At 46.0% G+C, this 18,237-nt stretch overlaps 1 protein-coding gene and 1 pseudogene across 1 annotated transcript in view; one reads left to right on the top strand and one right to left on the bottom strand.

Annotated features, from left to right (window-relative positions):
- Positions 1-18,237, bottom strand: part of ARNT2 (aryl hydrocarbon receptor nuclear translocator 2) — a 163,904-nt gene that overhangs the window by 51,447 nt on the left and 94,220 nt on the right. The window contains exons 7-8 of the mRNA XM_032469156.1: positions 16,524-16,597; positions 16,089-16,175 (exon numbers count right to left, since the gene is read on the bottom strand). Of these exons, the coding sequence (XP_032325047.1) occupies positions 16,089-16,175; positions 16,524-16,597 (161 nt within the window). The remainder of the gene's footprint in view (positions 1-16,088; positions 16,176-16,523; positions 16,598-18,237) is intronic.
- LOC102505143 lies at positions 8,695-10,046 on the top strand (annotated as a pseudogene).

Below are 18,237 nucleotides of genomic sequence, written 5' to 3'. Positions count from 1 at the left end.
AATGGTCCTCTCAATTCCTGTCTGGCCCTGGACCTTTGTCATGCCAGCCCTGAGTCATCAGGGAAGGATGAGCCGTGTTCTGGGTCCCTCATTTCTCATTTAAGCAGACAAAAATTCCATGCGATGAAAGATAATGCAAACAAAATTAGAAGATAAACCACTGGCCAGAAGAAAGTTATTTGCAACCTATAATAGACAACAGATTAATATTCACAATATTGTAAAGACCTTCGATAAGCAAATGAGAAAAGCACAAATTACCCCTGCAGGGAAATGGGCACATACTGTGAACAAGCAACTCACAGTGACATACAAATAGTAAACACACCCAGGAAAGACGCACAACATCACTAATGGAGAAAATCCAATTTAAAATATGTAATTTCCCTGATGCAAACTACCAGATTGGCAAAACTTACAAAAGAGTGAAAATGCCCAGAGTTGGCAGGGGTGTGGGAAAACAGACACACTCACATCCTGCCTCGCAGGGTAATTTGGTGATGTTGATTGGACTGTACTTGTAGCATCCTCTCCCACTCCTGAGACTGCCCTGCAGAAAAACCAGCATTCACGGCTGAAGAATTGTGTGCAAGGACGTCCACTGTGGTGTCCTCTGCAAGAGCCCCAAGCTGAAAACAATCCTAATGTTCTCATTTGGAGAATAGCTAATGGAATATTACACAGCTGTTTAAAAGAATGAAGTAGCACTCTATATACTAACTTGGAAACATTTATGACATCCATGAAAAGCTAACAAAAGACAGGCTGTGTAATAAAACATATGTACAACTTTTTTTTTTTTAACATATAGAAGAGTGTCTAGAATAAGAAGCACTGGGGTGTTATCACCTGGCTCTTGGGGGTGGAACTGGGGTTAAAAGGGAGACTTCCTTTTTACTTCATAACTTATTAAAATTTTTGATAAATAGGTGTACAGGTGAATTTTGCTTTATTTTCCATGTTATAGATCTAACTTTCTTTAATAAAGATGGGATTTTTATAGTAATAATAATAAAAAGGTGATAGAAAAAAAGGCTGGGACGTGGTGTTTTGCTACTTAAAAATGTGGGCTTCACATACCTGGGAAATTTTCCCAGGTGGCATCTCCTTCTCCAACAATACCAGAACTATGAGCACGGTGCACTGAAACTCAGACTCTAGAACGCTGTCCCTGATTACTAAATTGAAGAAAGCACAATGGTGGCAGAAGTTTAATTCTAAAACATTTGGCAGAGATGTGTCATTTCTTTCCAAGTAACCGCCATTAAGTCATGAAAATTAACATGCATCTTCTTTGGCTTAAAGGGAAAGTTGTAAATGAGTATTTTCTGTGTAAACTTGGACTCAGAAGATAGAGCTTCACTTCCAGTAAATCGTAATCTGTAAATAGTTAGCTAAGGGGCTGCAACAATAAAGCCACGCTGAGGTGCAGGGGACGTCAGGAGACAGGAATTAAGGGGCAGAGCAGCCGCCCCTCTCTAGGCCTCGGTCTCACCGTGGGTAAAGGGAGGAGTGAGCCCTGAGCCCCCAACCCAGGGCCTGACCCACTGCGACACCGTGAGTCCGTGGTATCTCCCCTGGCAGAGGAGGGGGGATTTCATTGGAAATCTATGGGCTATTTTCCAAGAGAAGCAAAAGAACACTGAACCTCTCATCCTCTCCATGGCTTAGCTGAGGCATTTCACTGCTATGTTAAGCTTTCAGTTATAAAAAGTTCAGAGAGACAAGACAGGTTCCACTGGCTGGTTTTGCCCCCATTTCCAGTTTCTAGAAGCTAGAATTCCTCACCAGTGCAGAACCAGCATCTAGAAAGTAGGGCTGTGTCCAGCTGTCCACCTGTGACCCATCTCTGCTCTGGGGCTACACTGTTACTCCAGCTTCCCAACACAATACTTCTGTCCTGGGCACGCTGGGGGCTGGCTGGCACCAGTCGCTCCTCCATGACTTAAAATTTTGCCAACTCATCGTGCACCACATCATCACTCACCATTCCGCAGTAGCCTCCGCACCTGTGTTCTGCTGTCACCTCTCACCAGCATCAGTGTCTTGCTACTTGCTGCTCCATATTCTTCCCCCATGAAGATCAGCCTCCACCTGCCCTTGCTCACCTTTCTCAAACTACTCAGTTCCCAAATAAGTTCCTTCTTACTCAGTCCTTGGGAACTGTGCTCTGCAGCTGAAGACAGGCACCCTTGGTTGTCTACCGCTTGCAGACTCTGATCTGGCTGCTTCCATGTGCCTCCCTGACTGTGACTGCCTCCCCAGGAGAGGCTGCTCCTTTCTCCAACTGCCCCTGGTCATGGACCCCCGGTCCCCTCTCCTGATGCTGCCTTCACACGACCCTCCCGTTACTGGTGCTCAATGGTCTTTCTCCCAGCATCTACTCCTGCCACCCTTTCCTCTCCCTGACCGTGGTCTACCCTCTGGCTACTTTCATCTTGCCAAAGCACAGCCTTGACCATACTTCAATCCCTTTTTCAAAAAACCTCAAAGGCTACCTAATGGTCACCAATTTCAGGGCCATTCATTCCATCCATGAAATTGGTTCTAGTGAATACGCCCTTGAAAGCACATCGAAGAATCTGTTTTGTACAACAAATAACATAAAAATACAGACTACCATATGAGAATACTATGAAAAACTATATGGAACCAAAATGGATAACCTAGAGGAGATGGACAAGTTTCTGGAACCATGCAGTCCACTAAGAGTGAACTAAGAAGAAACTGACCACTTGAACAAACCGATCACTAGAGATGAAATTGAATTAGCAATAAAGAATCTGTTTTGGTGCAGCTCATCCAAGTAAGAATCTGGATAGTGAGGAAAGGATGCAGGATACAAAGGGCAAATATTTTTGATAGAAGAACAAAAGAACTTTCTGCTACAGGTTGGCCGAGCTCTCCCTCCCGTCCCCCTGCATCACACCGGCCCCCATGGGGGTCTTTCAGAAAGTGGCCCACAGCCACAGTACGTGGAGCAAAGAAGGCACTTGCATCCTTAGGAGAGAATTTTCCCGAGCACATCAGCTGAGCACTGTAGGCTACCGCTCAATTTAGGAAGGCGCACACTTTTTTTTTTTTTGAAATGGTGGTGACAAGACTTTGGACGTCAGGGACATAGGTGTCACTCTGAAGGCCTCACAGTGAGTCACTGAGTGGTAAAACTGGTTCCAGGAAAGAATGCTTTAAAGGGAAAATGGTCATGGTGCCTGGAGCCAACACCGAGGAGAAGTCCAAGGGGACAGGGCGGCCTGACGGTGACTAAGGGCTCCAGTGAGCCCTGACTCCCGCACCCGATTCCGCAAAGCCTTAGGCCTCTCTCAGCTTCAGGAAATGGGGATGATGCAGTTACCCGGTCAGTGAACCAGGGACAGCCACGGTCGCTCCTCTAAGGGGCTGCTGTGGGCATCAGATGGGAAAGTACGCGTCAAGCATTTAGCACAGTCCCTGGCACGTGGGGTGCAATCCGTCCCGCTCTTGTTTTCACTGTGACGCTGAAAACGCCTCCCTGGCACTGGTCAGAAGACGTGGCATCATCCCACTTCTGAGCTGGCCTCTTGTGGTCAGCCGAGTTCTGCCTGGCTGCAAGTTTCCCACGCAGCGTCTAGGCTGTGGTCGAGGGCAGGGGACAGATGTTGGGGTCAGCCGAGATGCAGAACCTTGCAGGGTTTCTGAGTCTCCCTCTTTAGAGAGGAGGGGCTGGCTCAGGGTGACGCTCAAGGTTCTCTTTGACTCCTACATTCTGGGTCCAAACATCAGATCAGAGTTTGGCCGTGAGATCAGTCAACATTGCCACACCTTCTGAGCACCTACTAAGTGCCCGACACTGTGCTACAGACTAGGGCTTTAGTGTGCATGAGGCCAGTTCCTACTCTCAAGGAGTTCACCGGCTGGTGGGGGAAACAGAGAACCAGATGATCACAATGCCATGTGGTTAGTGTTACAACAGAGAAAAGAACACACTGCTTTGAGGAAGGGCACGCGGCCAGGGCTGGATGCCAGGGCCGGGAGGAACAGTGTCAGGAGGGAATGCTTCCTGGCAGGAACTGCAACCTTTATCAAAGTGTTTTTTAAAAGGAACAGGATAATTCCAGCCATTTTAACAGATTTTAATGATTTCCTAATTGGTTTCACAAGCCCATTTTGCCCTACGTTAAATTACCTTTCCTTTGGAAACACTCTCCACTAATGCCAGGTCCAAATAAATCCTGCGTAATATAAACAACACACAAGTGAAATGGGAACTGCAAACTGCTGTCTGGGATGAAGCTCACCACTGGCCAGAAAGGCTTCTTCATTTCTTACCACAGATTGCATTAACCCTGTGCAAACACTCATGGAAAGCTGGACTGTTTTTCAAGAACGTTGGGTGGAGTCTGCCTTGGGACTCACATCTTCACATGTGAATTGAGACATATTTTTGCATTCTGCCAAATGCAGAGGGGAAAAACAGCTACCTTGTGCTGTGAGCAATTCAGGCCACTTGTACACAGCACGTTTCGAAAGTATTCTCGGAGGAATATTAATACGTTTTGGAGAAAAAAATGATTCTTTGGCCAAATACATTTGGGAAACATAGTTTAAACAAAGATAAAGAGGTTTCATCACCGTAGACCTTCTCAGGGAAGATGCGACTCTGGAGCATGAGTCTCTGGGAGGGGTTCAGAGTGCAAAGGTTCCCAGATTACTGACCAGGCAATCCTTTTCTCATAGTGTATCTCTGAGGACTGTGATCTCAGAATATACTTTGGGAAATGCTGACCTGCAGGCATTTTGCATTTCAGGGTTCCTGCTGGTGACCCTAAAGAGCTGGATCCCCCACTTCACAAAGCAGAGCTTCGAAGCACAACCGGTGCTTTTGGCTCAGAAGAGCAAACTGAGACCACCGAGCCTCAGACTACCTGTCCCTCCCAAATCACTCTGGGAATGACCCGAGTCTGAGGCAGGAGAAGCACATATATCCGCATCAGAAACCCGGGAGGGTGACCTTCACGGAAGCGATTGTGAGAAACTTTTGAGGTATTGTCTGGGCAAGGTGGGACTGAGAGAGGAGCTCACTAAGCCACAACGCCCTCCCTGCACGTGAAGGACAAGGATGTCTGCAGCAAGGCTCCCAGCAGGTCCAACCGACAAGCTTAGGGCTAATTGGCCTTGACGTTGGCACAGAATGAGGGCAAGTCTCAAGGGAGCAACTCTTGACCTCATGCCTCCCAGGAGGCAGCATGGTGGCCGAACACCAGTGTGTCCCATTGAGGCTGCTTGTCACTTCAGCCATCTCCCCACCCCACGGCTGGCCCTCATATACAGAAAAGTGAACGCTTGGTTAGGTAACAGTGAAGCTAAACATTCCTCTTCTGCCCTTGTCAGGGCCGGAAAGATCTTACTAGAATCCAGATGATCAATGACGGAAACTTTCCCAACTCTCAACAGTGGGCAACCACACAGCGACCTCTCTAAGGGGAGCCACCCGGGAAGAGTCACAAGCCCATGAAAAAGAGAAGACTGAGTTAAAGAATCTGCAACTGTTCCCACTAAAGAAAAAAGACTTTTTTATTAAAAAAAAAAAGAGGAAAAAAATCTAAATTCAACTACTCAGTGTGACTCAAGAGGAAAATGATTTATAAAAAAGGCACAGCCTTAATTCAGCAAGGATCGAGTCCAGATGAAAAGTACAATTGCCAGATTATTAAAATATTAAATGGGAATCGTGAATAGAAGACTGTGATTGAGAAATTCTCCAAGAATTCGGAAGAAAAGGATAAAGAAATTGATATGATGAGCAAAACTCTTTCGTGGTAGGGAGAGCAGATCCAAGAAATGGACACGGAACTTCCAGATGTGAACAGGAGCGGGCTGAGACGCAGCAGCAAGGTGGAAAAATCTAGATAAATTTCCCCACGGTGAAGACAGGCTTAAGTCTGCAAGCTGAAATGGTCCCCCCAGCACCAAATAAAGTCAATGCAAACAGACCTACATGAGAGATACCTAAGTGAAAGTTCTGAATTCCAAGGATAAACTCAAAACAAACTGCAAGTGTCATAATGGGACAAAAGAAAAGCAGCCTGCCTCGAAAAGAAACAGGCTGGCCAGACCCAGACTTCTCTACAACGCTGCTGCCTGCGGGTGACGGCCTGTCCCCAGGCTCTGAGCGAGAATCCCGGGGCCTGAGAACGCTCCATGCAGTAGAGTTAACAGGAAGAACCTCTCAAATGTTCAAGGAGCTGTGACATGTAGCCTCCACTCACCCTTTTTGAAATTATTTAAAGGCTCATCCTGGCCCTGAGACCAGAAATAAAATATGGCGGGAGCGTGGTCTAGAAGCCAGGTGAGGTGAGCAAGGAAACCAGTGAGGCTGACCAGCTGTCGGTAACAGAGCCCCGGACCTCACTGCAAATGGCAAGCTTATTTCTTGAAAGCTAGGTAGATAATATGAAATCATAATGACCTTATATCTAAAATCTAAATTATGGATCTAAAGCCCCAGGCTGTGGAGGGGTGTAGCTCAGGGGTAGAGTGTGTGCTTTAGCCTGCACGAGGACCTGGATTCAATCCCCAGTAACTCCACTAAAATAAATGCATAAATAAGCCTAATTACCCCCCCCCCAAATAAATGAAATAAATAAAACAAACAAAAAAATTATTTTAAAAAAAGCCCCAGATGATCTCCACATTAATTGGCAGGGCAAGGGGAGGCAATCCAGTGGAACGCTTACACACTGACTCAGGAGCTGGTCTCCTTTGGGGGTGAACCCCAGGCTCCTGACCCTCAGCCGAGTGCCCGGCACCGCCTAGCCTGCGGCCTGCTCTGCCCCATCATGTCCCCTCTCCCCACCGCCTGCAGACTCTCCACGCTCCCCTCCACCTGCACAGCCACTGCCGTAACTCCAGCCTCACAGGTTCTCCCGGGGTTAGCCTTCCCTGGTCCCCCTGCCTTCAGGCCTATCCCTCTCCCTCCTCTCACTTCAATCCAACTTCCAGAATGATCTTTAAAACCTTCCGCGGCTTTCAGTGACTCTCCACAGAGAGTGGAGAAGGGTCCAAACTCCCAGGCTTAGCACCCAAGGCCTCGCCGCCAGGATCTGACTCTGCCCTCCGACCCAGCCGTCCTCCCCACCAGCCACAGGGAATTACACCTGGTTCCCAGTGCTGCATCTCGCTCCCACTTGGAGAAAGCGGAGTAGCATGGTCAGAGCATCAGGAAGGCCCGGATTCACAACCCAACCCCACTGCTTACTGTCAGCTGAGCGGACTAAGTCGCTAGTCTGATCCTCTGGCGTCGCATCTGCAGAATGGAGATAACAGCGCCTGGACCTCCCTAGGGTTGTTGTGAAAACCGAAGCACAAAGCACGTGAAAGGGCCTGTCATCGTGTCTCGAACGGAGAGCGCACCTGCAGACGCAAATTCTGATCATCATCATACTTGCCCTCACCCACACGACTCTCTATGCCTGTAAGGCATCTTTAAAACTAGCAGACTCCTACCTCTCCTTCACGTTTGTGTTTCATCTCAAACGTTAGGCTTTGGAGGGAGAGCCTTGGCAGTCTCAGCAGATGGAACCCCTCCCACGTGCTGTCTCTCCAAGTGCCTCTGCTGTGGCCCTCGCCCCAGGGCTTTGCAATGACCGCGCCTCCGCTTCACTGCGGGCGCCTTAGGGGCAGGAACTACCTATCAGATTCACCCAAGGATCCCCAGGACCTAGCACAGGACCTGGCCCACGGCAGGTGCTCAGAAAGAGTTCATCGAAGGAAACAAAAGAGTGGCCTTGCGCTGCCTGAGAACGAGGAGGACAGAAGACATTGTCAAACATCATCCTCCATCTCACAAGCTAAGCTCGTGGCTTTGACGTCTGACCAGGATGTCAAAGCACGGTCCTGAGCAGGAGACCGTGTCCTGATGTATCCAGGCAACCCGGGAGGACAGACGGGCTGAGCGCTGGAGAGAGCCGGGATCCAGCCATTGCCCTGCGGGTGGATGGCTTCAACACAGACAAGCAGCTTTGGGAGACTTTTCAAATGAAGGAAAAAACAAATACACGACGTTCAACAATCAAACTGCAAGAAGTACAGGGCTGTTGCAGACGAGCTCGTGGCAGAGATGTGCTGTCTGGTGAAGTGACAACACTGGCCTGACCACCGCAGGTTCCAGCCAAAACCCCAAAATAACCTCAGGCCTCTGGCATGCTGCGGCCGAGGCTTACTGAAAGTCTAGCGGCTCAGCGATGGAAAGCATCAGCCTCACCGATGAGAAGGCACACGAGGGCGCCAAGAACTGAGCCTCTTCCTGACCAGGATGGTCCCGGAGGGAGGCGACCCGACCCCCCTGCTGGGGCAGACCTTGGCTCTCCTGTGCAGACACACTGCCAGTTAATCAGAGATTTTCCATGGATTGTTTGGTGATGAACCAAACACATCAGATGATGCTTACTGGAAAAGAGGCCTCTGTAATAGAAGTGGCTTCTGGCTCAAAGCTGAATGCCAGTCTGCCAAGTGCAAGGTGCCGGGGCGATGACAATGGGGTGGAGGCAATGAACATCTTCAGAATTTCAAAGCTTCCCTCAGACTCTGAACATACCTCACAAAATGTAAAATGCAACCCATCATGGGTGACTTCTTCTTCCCCCGTGGTAATTTCTTCTTTACTAACACAGAGTGTTTCTTTAGGCAGAAGGATTTGACAAAGGAACTTGGGAACTCAACTGTTTTAAATGAAACCTACATAGTATAAAATGCCGGGAGGATGACTGGGGAGGCCACTGTGTAACAGAAAAGGCCTCTGGAACACAGCAGAATTTATTGCAATGTTTACTGTCTAATGTGGAGTCAGCAGGCACCGGGGAGAACTTTGAAGGCACAATTAATTGGTTCAGCAATAAGCAGACGTGTTGCGAGTGGGTTGTCAAAGAATTGTTTACGAGGCCTTTGTTTACCACACAAAGTCTACTACTTCTGCTCACCTTTAGAGATTTCTAAGGTCGCCTGTAGATATTTTTAGCAATCTTCATAGTTACACTCTTCATACTTCCTAACCAACTTCATTGTTTACAATTAAGGAGCTCGAGCCCACGAGCAAGCAGGGACTGCATTCCTCGTGAACATTTACGAGGCACCATTCAAGCATTAAGTGAGTTGCTGTTCCAATGCTCCAATTCCATGACCTTATTGCAGGGTAGGAGTGCCAACAACCTCATTTCAGCCACCTCATCTAGGCCAGATGACTGTCTCTACCATCTCAAAAGATTTCTGGGAAAGTGGATTCTATAAACATCTTTGGAAATTCTGGCAAGAAATTCTTTCACATACCCACCCACTTAGGTCAACCATTCTTTTGTCCAGGCAAGACCCCTTCCTTCTTTCCTTTCTGCCATCCATCCAGCCATCCATCCTGTATAAAATACACTCTCAGTGCCAGATCTGATCTGAGCACTCACAAGACCAGGCACAGCGGCGCACTGATGACTTGCTGCAGCCGTCGGCCATGCCCTACCCCGCACCATGCATCGGGAAGCCTGGTGACAAGCTCCCACCCCTCTGTGGGGCCATTCCGGCTTCTGGGGACTATGTGGCCAAACCTGGAGACAAGGTGGCTGCCCTGGTGAAGGCTGTGGGTCAGGAGGAGCAGTGGACCCTGGCTGAGGTGGCCAGTGACAGCCATGCCACCAAGTATGAGGTAGAGGGCACTAACGAGATTCTGGCAGAGAGAGACACACCCTGAGCCGGTGGCGGATCACTGCACTGCTTCCGTGGAAGGCCAAGCCTGAGATGGACCCTGAAGCTTTATGCCAGAAGGAGCAGCTCGTGCTGGCCCCATAACCCCAGACCACCTGCTTCTACTGTGCCGTGATCCACACACCCCCACAACGGCCCAGGATGACTACCCAGTCCTGTTTGAAGACACCTCTTACACAGATGGTCACTCCCCTCCCCTCAGTGTGGCCCAGCCGGACGTGGCGGCTTGTAAGGAGCCCAAGAAAAAGTGAAGCAGGTGCCCTTAAAGGAGGATGCAGCACAAGATTTTGTGATCAAATAAATATTTTTCTTCTTTAAAAAGAAAAAAAATCTTAGGCCAATTATTTCTTTTGTCTAGGCAAGATCCCTTCCTTTTTTCTTTTCTCTCACCCATCCATCCAGTTTGCATGAAATACATTCTATGTGCCGGGTCTGAGCTAAGCACCGGGCTGAGAAAATGAAGCATGCACTTGGTCTTGAGACATCGAACTGTGAGTGCAAAATAGTGTGTTATATGTGAGAAGAACAGAGTTATCAACCAGGAAACAGAGTATTAACAGCCACAGAACAAGGTACATTAGCTGAGTATGCTGGTGGCATGATACAATTGTCATGTGTGGATACAAGCTTGCTTCCCAGAACATCTATCTTTATAGAAACACAACGGCTAAATACAACAACAAAACAAAACCAACCAGCAAACAAAATGACACAATTTCTGAATTCACCACAAACTGCTCAATCCCATTGCCTGGAACACTGCTTAGGAAATTCAGATTGATTGCCTAAAAATGTCATTTTCTCCAATTATGAAAGTCATGTAAAAATTTGAAAAAAGCAAGAGTGAGTGGAGAAGAAAAAAGTAACCAATAATCTACTACACAGAAATAATGTTAATATTCTATATACATTTTTTCAGTGCATAGACACACTATTCATTTATAATTTAAAAATAAAACTGGGATCATGATGTTTATGTTGCAAAACCTGCCGTTCTTTTTTAACACTTCTTAGCATTTTGCTTCATCCTTAAATATCTTTTGAAAGATATTTGGTTGTCCAGTATCATAGAGGTTTCATGCTATTTTTAGCCAATTCTTTACCACTGAAATTTAGAATAATTCAAGGTTTTCACAGTTATAAATAATGTTTAATCATACAACACCTTCACATTTCTGATTAATTTCTTAGACTAAATTCTCAGAAGTACAATTCCTGTACATACATTAAGGAATGCACACTTTAAGGCATTTAATATATACTCCCAAATTACTCTACAGGTTTGTATTGATCTGTATTCCCACCAGCAGAACATAACAGTGTCAATTTTTCTGAAACTTAACAACACTGTGTATTTTGTCTTCTTCATTTTTTGCCATTTAGTAGGTAAGAGGAGATGATATCAAATTATTTAAAGTTGTAGTTCTGATTAGCAGGAGGCTGAATTTTTTCCATATGTTTAGCATGTGTATGTATTCATATTTTTATATATATAGATTTAACAGGCTGTTCATAGGTTTTACTCATTTCTCCCTATTAAGTTAAAATCTGCCTTTTGGTAACTTTCCTCTTTTGGTCCAAACTGTGCCTTCTGGGACTATCCTAAGTAAGTTTACTTCCTCCTTCATATGACACCCCCTCAAATACTTGAAGACAGAAATCATGTCTTGCTTTCTCCAAGACAAACACCCCCAGTTCCTTCAACCACTTCTCCTGTGGCAGAGTTTCAAGGATGGTCATTGGAGACTCAGTGCCTAACACGTCCTACTGCCCCCTTGCCCTGCACGCTTAAGTGCTCTCGGGCACAGAACTCCAGGAAAGCCTGAATCCTCTCAGCAGCCTCTGGATGCAGTCACCTGCTGCACCTTGGGCCCCAGCCTCCTTCCTCTGGCTCATCCACAAGGATCCTGTGACCTAGTCTTACCAGGATGGTGGCACTTCTTGTGTGATACTGGCGGCCTAGAGTGTAGAAAAAGAGCACTCAGACGCCGGAAACGGGAAGGGGAATTTGCCTGGTGTAATGAGAATGAGTAACTCATTCAAACGAGGAAAGTGTCAAGAAGGAGACGGCCAGCTTGTCCCGAGAGGCTACATTCAGCCCCTCCTGACCCTGGGGCGGGTTAGGGATGCTTCCTGTGTCCCCAGGCTGACTGCCCACACTTCCTGTGGTCTCTGTGTACATGCTGGTCCCCAACCAACATGTCTCTGCGCCCCCTGAGGGATGGGCCTGCGTCTGGTGCCCGAAAGCCTTGCTCAGCAAATGGCTCCTACCAGGCCATCACATGTGCTCGGTGAGCCAAGCCGCTGCTGGAGGCCTCTCTCCAGGCTGCCCACGTCCCTTAGCTCCTCTCTGCTTCTCATCGAGCAACCTCCCAATACAAGTCTGTTGCCTCGCATACTCTGAAACCTCAGAGTCTCCGGACCATGGACACGGGCGTCCATGCCAGCAAAGAGGAAACTCTAGGGCCATTCCTGCATTGCAGCTGATTGACACACTAGCATCAGAGAACTCGCTCCCACTCCCTGGGTCTGGTCAGCTCTCCAGCACTGTCAGGACTATTTATGACACCGGACACTGTGACGGTGTCGCTGCCTTCTGAGTCCCCGACCTCGAGTCCAGCCTTCAGGCAAGCAACACCTTGAGAACTGTGTGCATTATGGTCTAACTAGAAAAGTATATACAAATAAGATATAAATATAAATAAAACACATATATATAAAAAAAATATATATATAAAACATGAAGTGCAGCCTACTCCTAGCAAGATTAACATAAAATCTCACACCAAAGGCCTGTTACCTCAGATCCTATTACCTCATACATCATGCCTAGATTTCAACAAAGGTTTCCAAGGCAAGAAAAAACACAGCCTGAAGAGACAGTGTAAACATCAAACTCAGGTATGACATGGATTTTGAAATTATTAGACTGGGAATTTACTGTATTTTTTAAAATTGAAGTATAGTCAGTTATAAAGTGTCAATTTCTGGTGTACAGCATAACGTTTCTAGACTAGGAATTTAACATAACTATGATTAACATGTTAAAAGTGCTAATGAAAGAAGTAGACAAAAGCAAGAACAGATGGGTAATGTAAGCAGAGAGATAGAAACTCTGAGAATCAAAGGGAAATGCTAGAAATTAAAACAAAACAAAACACTGTAACAGAAATGAATGCCTTTGACAGACTCATCAGTAGACTGGACAAAACCAAGGAAAGAATCAGTGAGCTTGAAGATATGGCAACTGAAATGTCCAAAACTGAAATGCAAAGAGGAAAAAAGAATCTGAAAACCCAGAACAGAATACTCCAAAATTGTAGCCCAATTTCAAAGGATTTACACATAATTGGAATTCCAACAGGAGAAAGAGAATGGAGCAAAAGAAATCTTTGAAGAAATAATGTCCAAGAATTAAAAAACAAAACAAAACAAAAAAACTCCAGGAAGCTCAGAGAATACCAAGCAGTACAAACAGCCAAAAACAAAACTAAACTAAGGCCTATCATATTCAAACTGCAGAAAACCAAAGACAAGCAAAAATCCTGAAGAAGTCAGAAAAACCAGAAGTCCCACACTACCTATAAAAAACAAGGGCAAGAGTTACGTGGACTTCTCGTCAGAAACCATGCAAACAAGAAGGAAGTGAAGTAAATATTTAAAAGTTTTGAAAGAAAACAACCACCAACCTCAAATTCTATATCCAGTGAAATTTATCCTTCCAATGTTAAGGAGAAACAACGACTTTCTATGAAAAGCAAAAATGGTGAGAATTCACGACCAGCAGAGCTGTCCTGCAAGAAATGTTAAAACAAGTTCCTCATGAAGAAGGAAATGACAGAGATCAGAAGCCCAGGTCTACACAAACAAAGGAAAAGCATCAGAGAAAGAACAAATTAAGGTCAAATAAAAGCGTTTATTTTTATTATTCTTATTTGAGGTAATAGATTTTTGTCGGTTTAAAGTAACAGTAGTAACGGTGCAGAGTTGACCCTTGGAAAATTGTGGGGGTTAGGGTGTTGACCCCCGACACAGTTGAAAATCCATACACAGCTTTTGACTTCCCCAGAACTTAACTACTAATAGTCTATTGTTGACCGGAATCCTTACTCATAAAATACACATTCAATTAACGCATATTTTGTACGCTGTATGTATTGTATACTGTATTCCTTCAATGATGTAAGCTAGGGAAAGGAAAATGTTATTAAGAATCATAAGGAAGAAAATATATTTACAGTACATATGTGTATTTATTGAAAAAACTCCACATATAAGTGGACGCATACAGTTCAAGTCCGTGTTGTTCAAGGGTCAACTGTATTGGGCGCTGACAGTAAGTGAAATGAATGAGAACAGTATTATAAGAGATGGGAAAGAGGAAGGAAGGAAAATTTAGTTACCATGTATTTGCACTGCCCATGAAGAGACATAGTATTATCTGAAAGTGGGTTTATATTAGCTGTAAATGTACATTTTGAACTTAGGGCAAACAATGAAGATATTTTTAAAGAAATGTAACTGTTACGCTGAGAGAGAAAAGAAAAGAAAATCATATAAAATGCTCAATGAAAACTAGAAAAGGTGAGAGAGAGGGAGAAAAAAGAAACAAAGAAAAAGTACAATGAATTTCTATTGTTAAGTATTCATCGAATTACATCAATGATCACATTAAATGTGAATGGTTTAAATACACAGATTGTTAAGAGTAGATTAAAAATACTTGACCCGACTGTATGTCGTTTACAAGAAACTCACTTTAAATATAAAGACACAGTTAGGTCAAAAGTTAAAGGATAAGAAAGCTAGACCATGCTAACACTAATCAAAAGGAAACTGGGGTAGGAATTTCAGGAATTTCAGACAGAGCGGAATTTGGAGCAAGGAAAATGATCAGTGGTAAAGAAGGGCACTTCATAATGACAAAGGGGTCATTTCTCCAAGAAGACATAATCCTGAACACTTATGAACCTAACAACAGAGCGTTAAGATGTGTGAGGCAAAGACAGATAAAACTGCAAGGAGAAACAGACAAATCCAATACAACAGCTGGAGACTTTAAAACATCCTTCCTTCAGTAATTGATATGTCAAGCAGGTAAAAATCAGTAAGGATACAGTTGTCCTTAACGGCACCGTCAGTCAACTTGACCTAACCGACATTTAAAGAGTGCTCCATCTAACAACAGCAGAATCCACACTGTTCTCAAGCTGGCACGGAATCTTCACGGAGACAGACCACATTCCAGGCCATAAAGTATCCACAGATGTTTAACATTGCATATGTTCTTTTAACAGTGGATTTATTGAGAGGTAATTCACATACCATAAAATTTGCCATCTTAAAGCACACAATTCAGTGGTTTTTAGTAGATTTGTAGGTTGTGCAACTATTATTGCTTTTTAAATTTAGAATGTTTCTGTCACCTCGAAAAGAAACACTTTCCCATTAGCGATCATGCCCAACTTTTTCTTCCCTCCCAGCATCTGGAAACCACACACACACACACAAATCGATTTCTTGTTTACTTTTTGTCTCAATGTCTACATATTTCACATACATGGAATGACGTAGTGTGGGCCTCTGTGTCTGGTTGCTTTCATTTAGCGTGATGTTTTCAAGGCTCACCCACACATTATGGCATGAATCAATACTTCATTGCTTTTCACTGGTGAATAATATTTCATCATATGGATACACTACTTTTTATTTATCCTTGCTCATCAGTTGATGTACACATGTGATTTGTTTCTGCTCTTTGGCCACTATGAAAAATGCTGTCATGAACATTCAGTACAATTTTCTTTGTGGACATACGCTGCCATTTAGCTGGAGCATATACATAGGCGTGACGCTGCTGACTCATACAGTAATGCTATTTTTAGCATTTCGAGGAACAGACTGTTTTCCAAAGCACTGGCACCATTCTACATCCCCACCAGCAAAGTATGAGGGTTCCAATTGCTCCACATCCTCACCAGCACTTGTTATTGTCTGTGAATTTTAACCCTAGTGAGTGTAAGAGGTGTTTCATTCTGGGTCTTGATTCGCATTTCTCTAATGGCTTGAATACAACTATCATTTCAAATGTCCCTCTGCCTTTGCAGAGTGCTCTAGGTGACAGACCACAGAAAGGGCCTGTGAGGCTCCAATCCCCTTTGCAGGATCGCTCTTTTTAAGAAACCTTTGCTTCAAGTAGCAGGACTTTTTTTCAGTTACAGAGATCAGTATGTTCTGACTACAAAGGAAAATGAGAGTATTCTCCTGTCTCTTGCTATAAGAATGCATTTCTAACAGGACCCCACGGGGACTGAAACAGCATCCGATCCCCTGGGAGCGAATGTGCAGGTTCCGCTTACCTGCTGGCGGCCAAGCCTTGATGTAGCCTGTGCAGTGGACCACGGCGTACTGGGCTTCTCCTTCTTTCACAGGGCCGAGGCCAGTTCCTAGAGAAAGGACGTCTGTGAGGTTGCTTTCAGCCCTTGGGGGCGAGGCCAGGATACCCACGAGTCCTTTGGTATCTAAGCTACTGCTGGCCTTGTGTTTTCGAATCTTGACTTCCCACCATCCTGTTTTCCCTCCTCCTACATGGTCTGAATGCCCAAAATAAATCCACCCCGGTCCCTTTTTCATCTTAGCCACTGCACCCCGATGTACGGTCTCCTAGTCTTCTGTACACTTAGCCCCTCCTTCACGTCAGGCCTCTAAGGGATAGCTGCCAAGTTCAGCTGCTCCCTAGCTTAGTGCATTCACGCCGTCCACCAGCACAGCCCCAAAGCATACATCAGAAAGGCCTACTGACCTGAACCTTTTCCTCATGGTGGTTATTCTGTTTAGAGGAAGGTGGTCCAAAGGAGCATTTCCACACCTAGGATTTGATAGATACATTAGAATGAGTGGAGACCTAGGCAAGTTTATAAAGCACACAGGGCTGCAGTCAAGTAGGTGCGTTGTACCTGGTGCGTGCACCAGGTATCGTTCAGGTGAGTCCTACAGCCAGTTTCTTTCCACAGTGCAGAAGCAGGCTTGCAAGCCTGTGAATTCTGATTGTCGCTGAAGGCAAGAGACATGTGGCCCTCTCTGCAATGCACACACACTGCCTCAGGGCCCAGCCCAGGAGCCAGAGACCTACAGAAGGACTCTTGGAGGAGCCTGGCCATGCTCCGTCCTGCAGATTGGTTCTGTGTAACTGGGTGGCTTTCAGGAAACCAGGGAAGAGGGTGATGACAGCAACAGTGTCTCTTCAGGCCTGAGCAGAGACATCAACACAGAACAGATGTTGCCAGTTGATGAACAGAAGCATCTTCTCTGGCTTTAGCTTCATAGTGTGGAAACTCCCTCCTTCCCTGCAATGCTCTGGCACTAGGAATGACCAGACAGCTGCAAGCCTGCGGATGCCAGGACAGAGTGGGGACAGAGGGAAGGATGAGTCTAGAATCAGGTCTTTCGGTGAGTCCTTCTCTGGGAAGCAGGGGGCATGAGGCATCCCACTGCCCACTCTGGTAGCACCTTTTCTGCCTCCCTTCTCAGTGACCCTCTCAGCATCCCACGCTCCAAACATCCAAAGCCTGCACTGTGGCCAAGCTCTGACCTCTCCTTGGTGTGTCCACTTTTCACGTGTGGTTCCATTTCCCAAATCCATGGCAAGTAATATCCTGGATGACTTAATATTCAATACAGCAAAGATAAAGAGTCCAGTTACACTCTGAGACCTGGGACAGCTGCCAGCACTAGCACATTTTCATAGGGGAGTGAATCCAAGACATTGCTTCTGGGGATGCTGGCATGGCCCTCTGCCCTCTGGCAGACCACACCCAGTGTCTTAATGAAACTAAGCTGCTTTATTTGGAGGACAAGGCCACGCTCTCAGCAGACTGGCAGTGCTGCTCACCTCACAGGTCAATCCAGGTAGTGTGGGCCTGGCACTGGGAAAGGCAGCCTCCAGCATGTCTTGGGAGGCACCAGGGCAGGGAGGGGACTGCCTGCATCTGGTTGATAGGACAGTGACAATGGCACTGGAGACTACTTATATAACCGAGGCTTCCAATAAATATACTCACAAGGGAGCTGCTTAGATGGTGCAATGAAGAATTCATATTGCTGGTGCTGTACTGAATGCCCATCAAACTAGGATGAGCATTTATTCCACTGACCAAAGCACTGAGGAAAGACCTTGCTGTGTTGGACGACATTAACTGATGGCATTTTGTCCCTGGATGGACACTAACACATGTGAGTCCAACTACCCAGCTTGCCCCCGTCGGCTGAACAGAGGGAAGGCAGTCTGTGCAGACACAAGGCTAAGTCACATGGATCTGCTCTCGTACTGTCACTCCAACACCATCTTACCACCTGGGGTAGGTGGTGGAGGGGATTCCATCTGTGTCTTCTGGAAGAATTCCAGATGCTCAGCCGGGAGAGGAGCTGACTTGGAGGAAAGGACAGCCACACTCAGATCCTCTGCTGGCTCCCAGGGCCCAGCTAGAGCTTAGAGAGGCAGGTCTCCGC

Source organism: Camelus ferus, chromosome 27, assembly GCF_009834535.1.
Source record: "Camelus ferus isolate YT-003-E chromosome 27, BCGSAC_Cfer_1.0, whole genome shotgun sequence".
NCBI classification, from domain to species: domain Eukaryota; kingdom Metazoa; phylum Chordata; class Mammalia; order Artiodactyla; family Camelidae; genus Camelus; species Camelus ferus.
The sequence above is the reverse complement of the archived record's forward strand: the minus strand, read 5'-3'. Positions and strand labels throughout refer to the sequence as shown.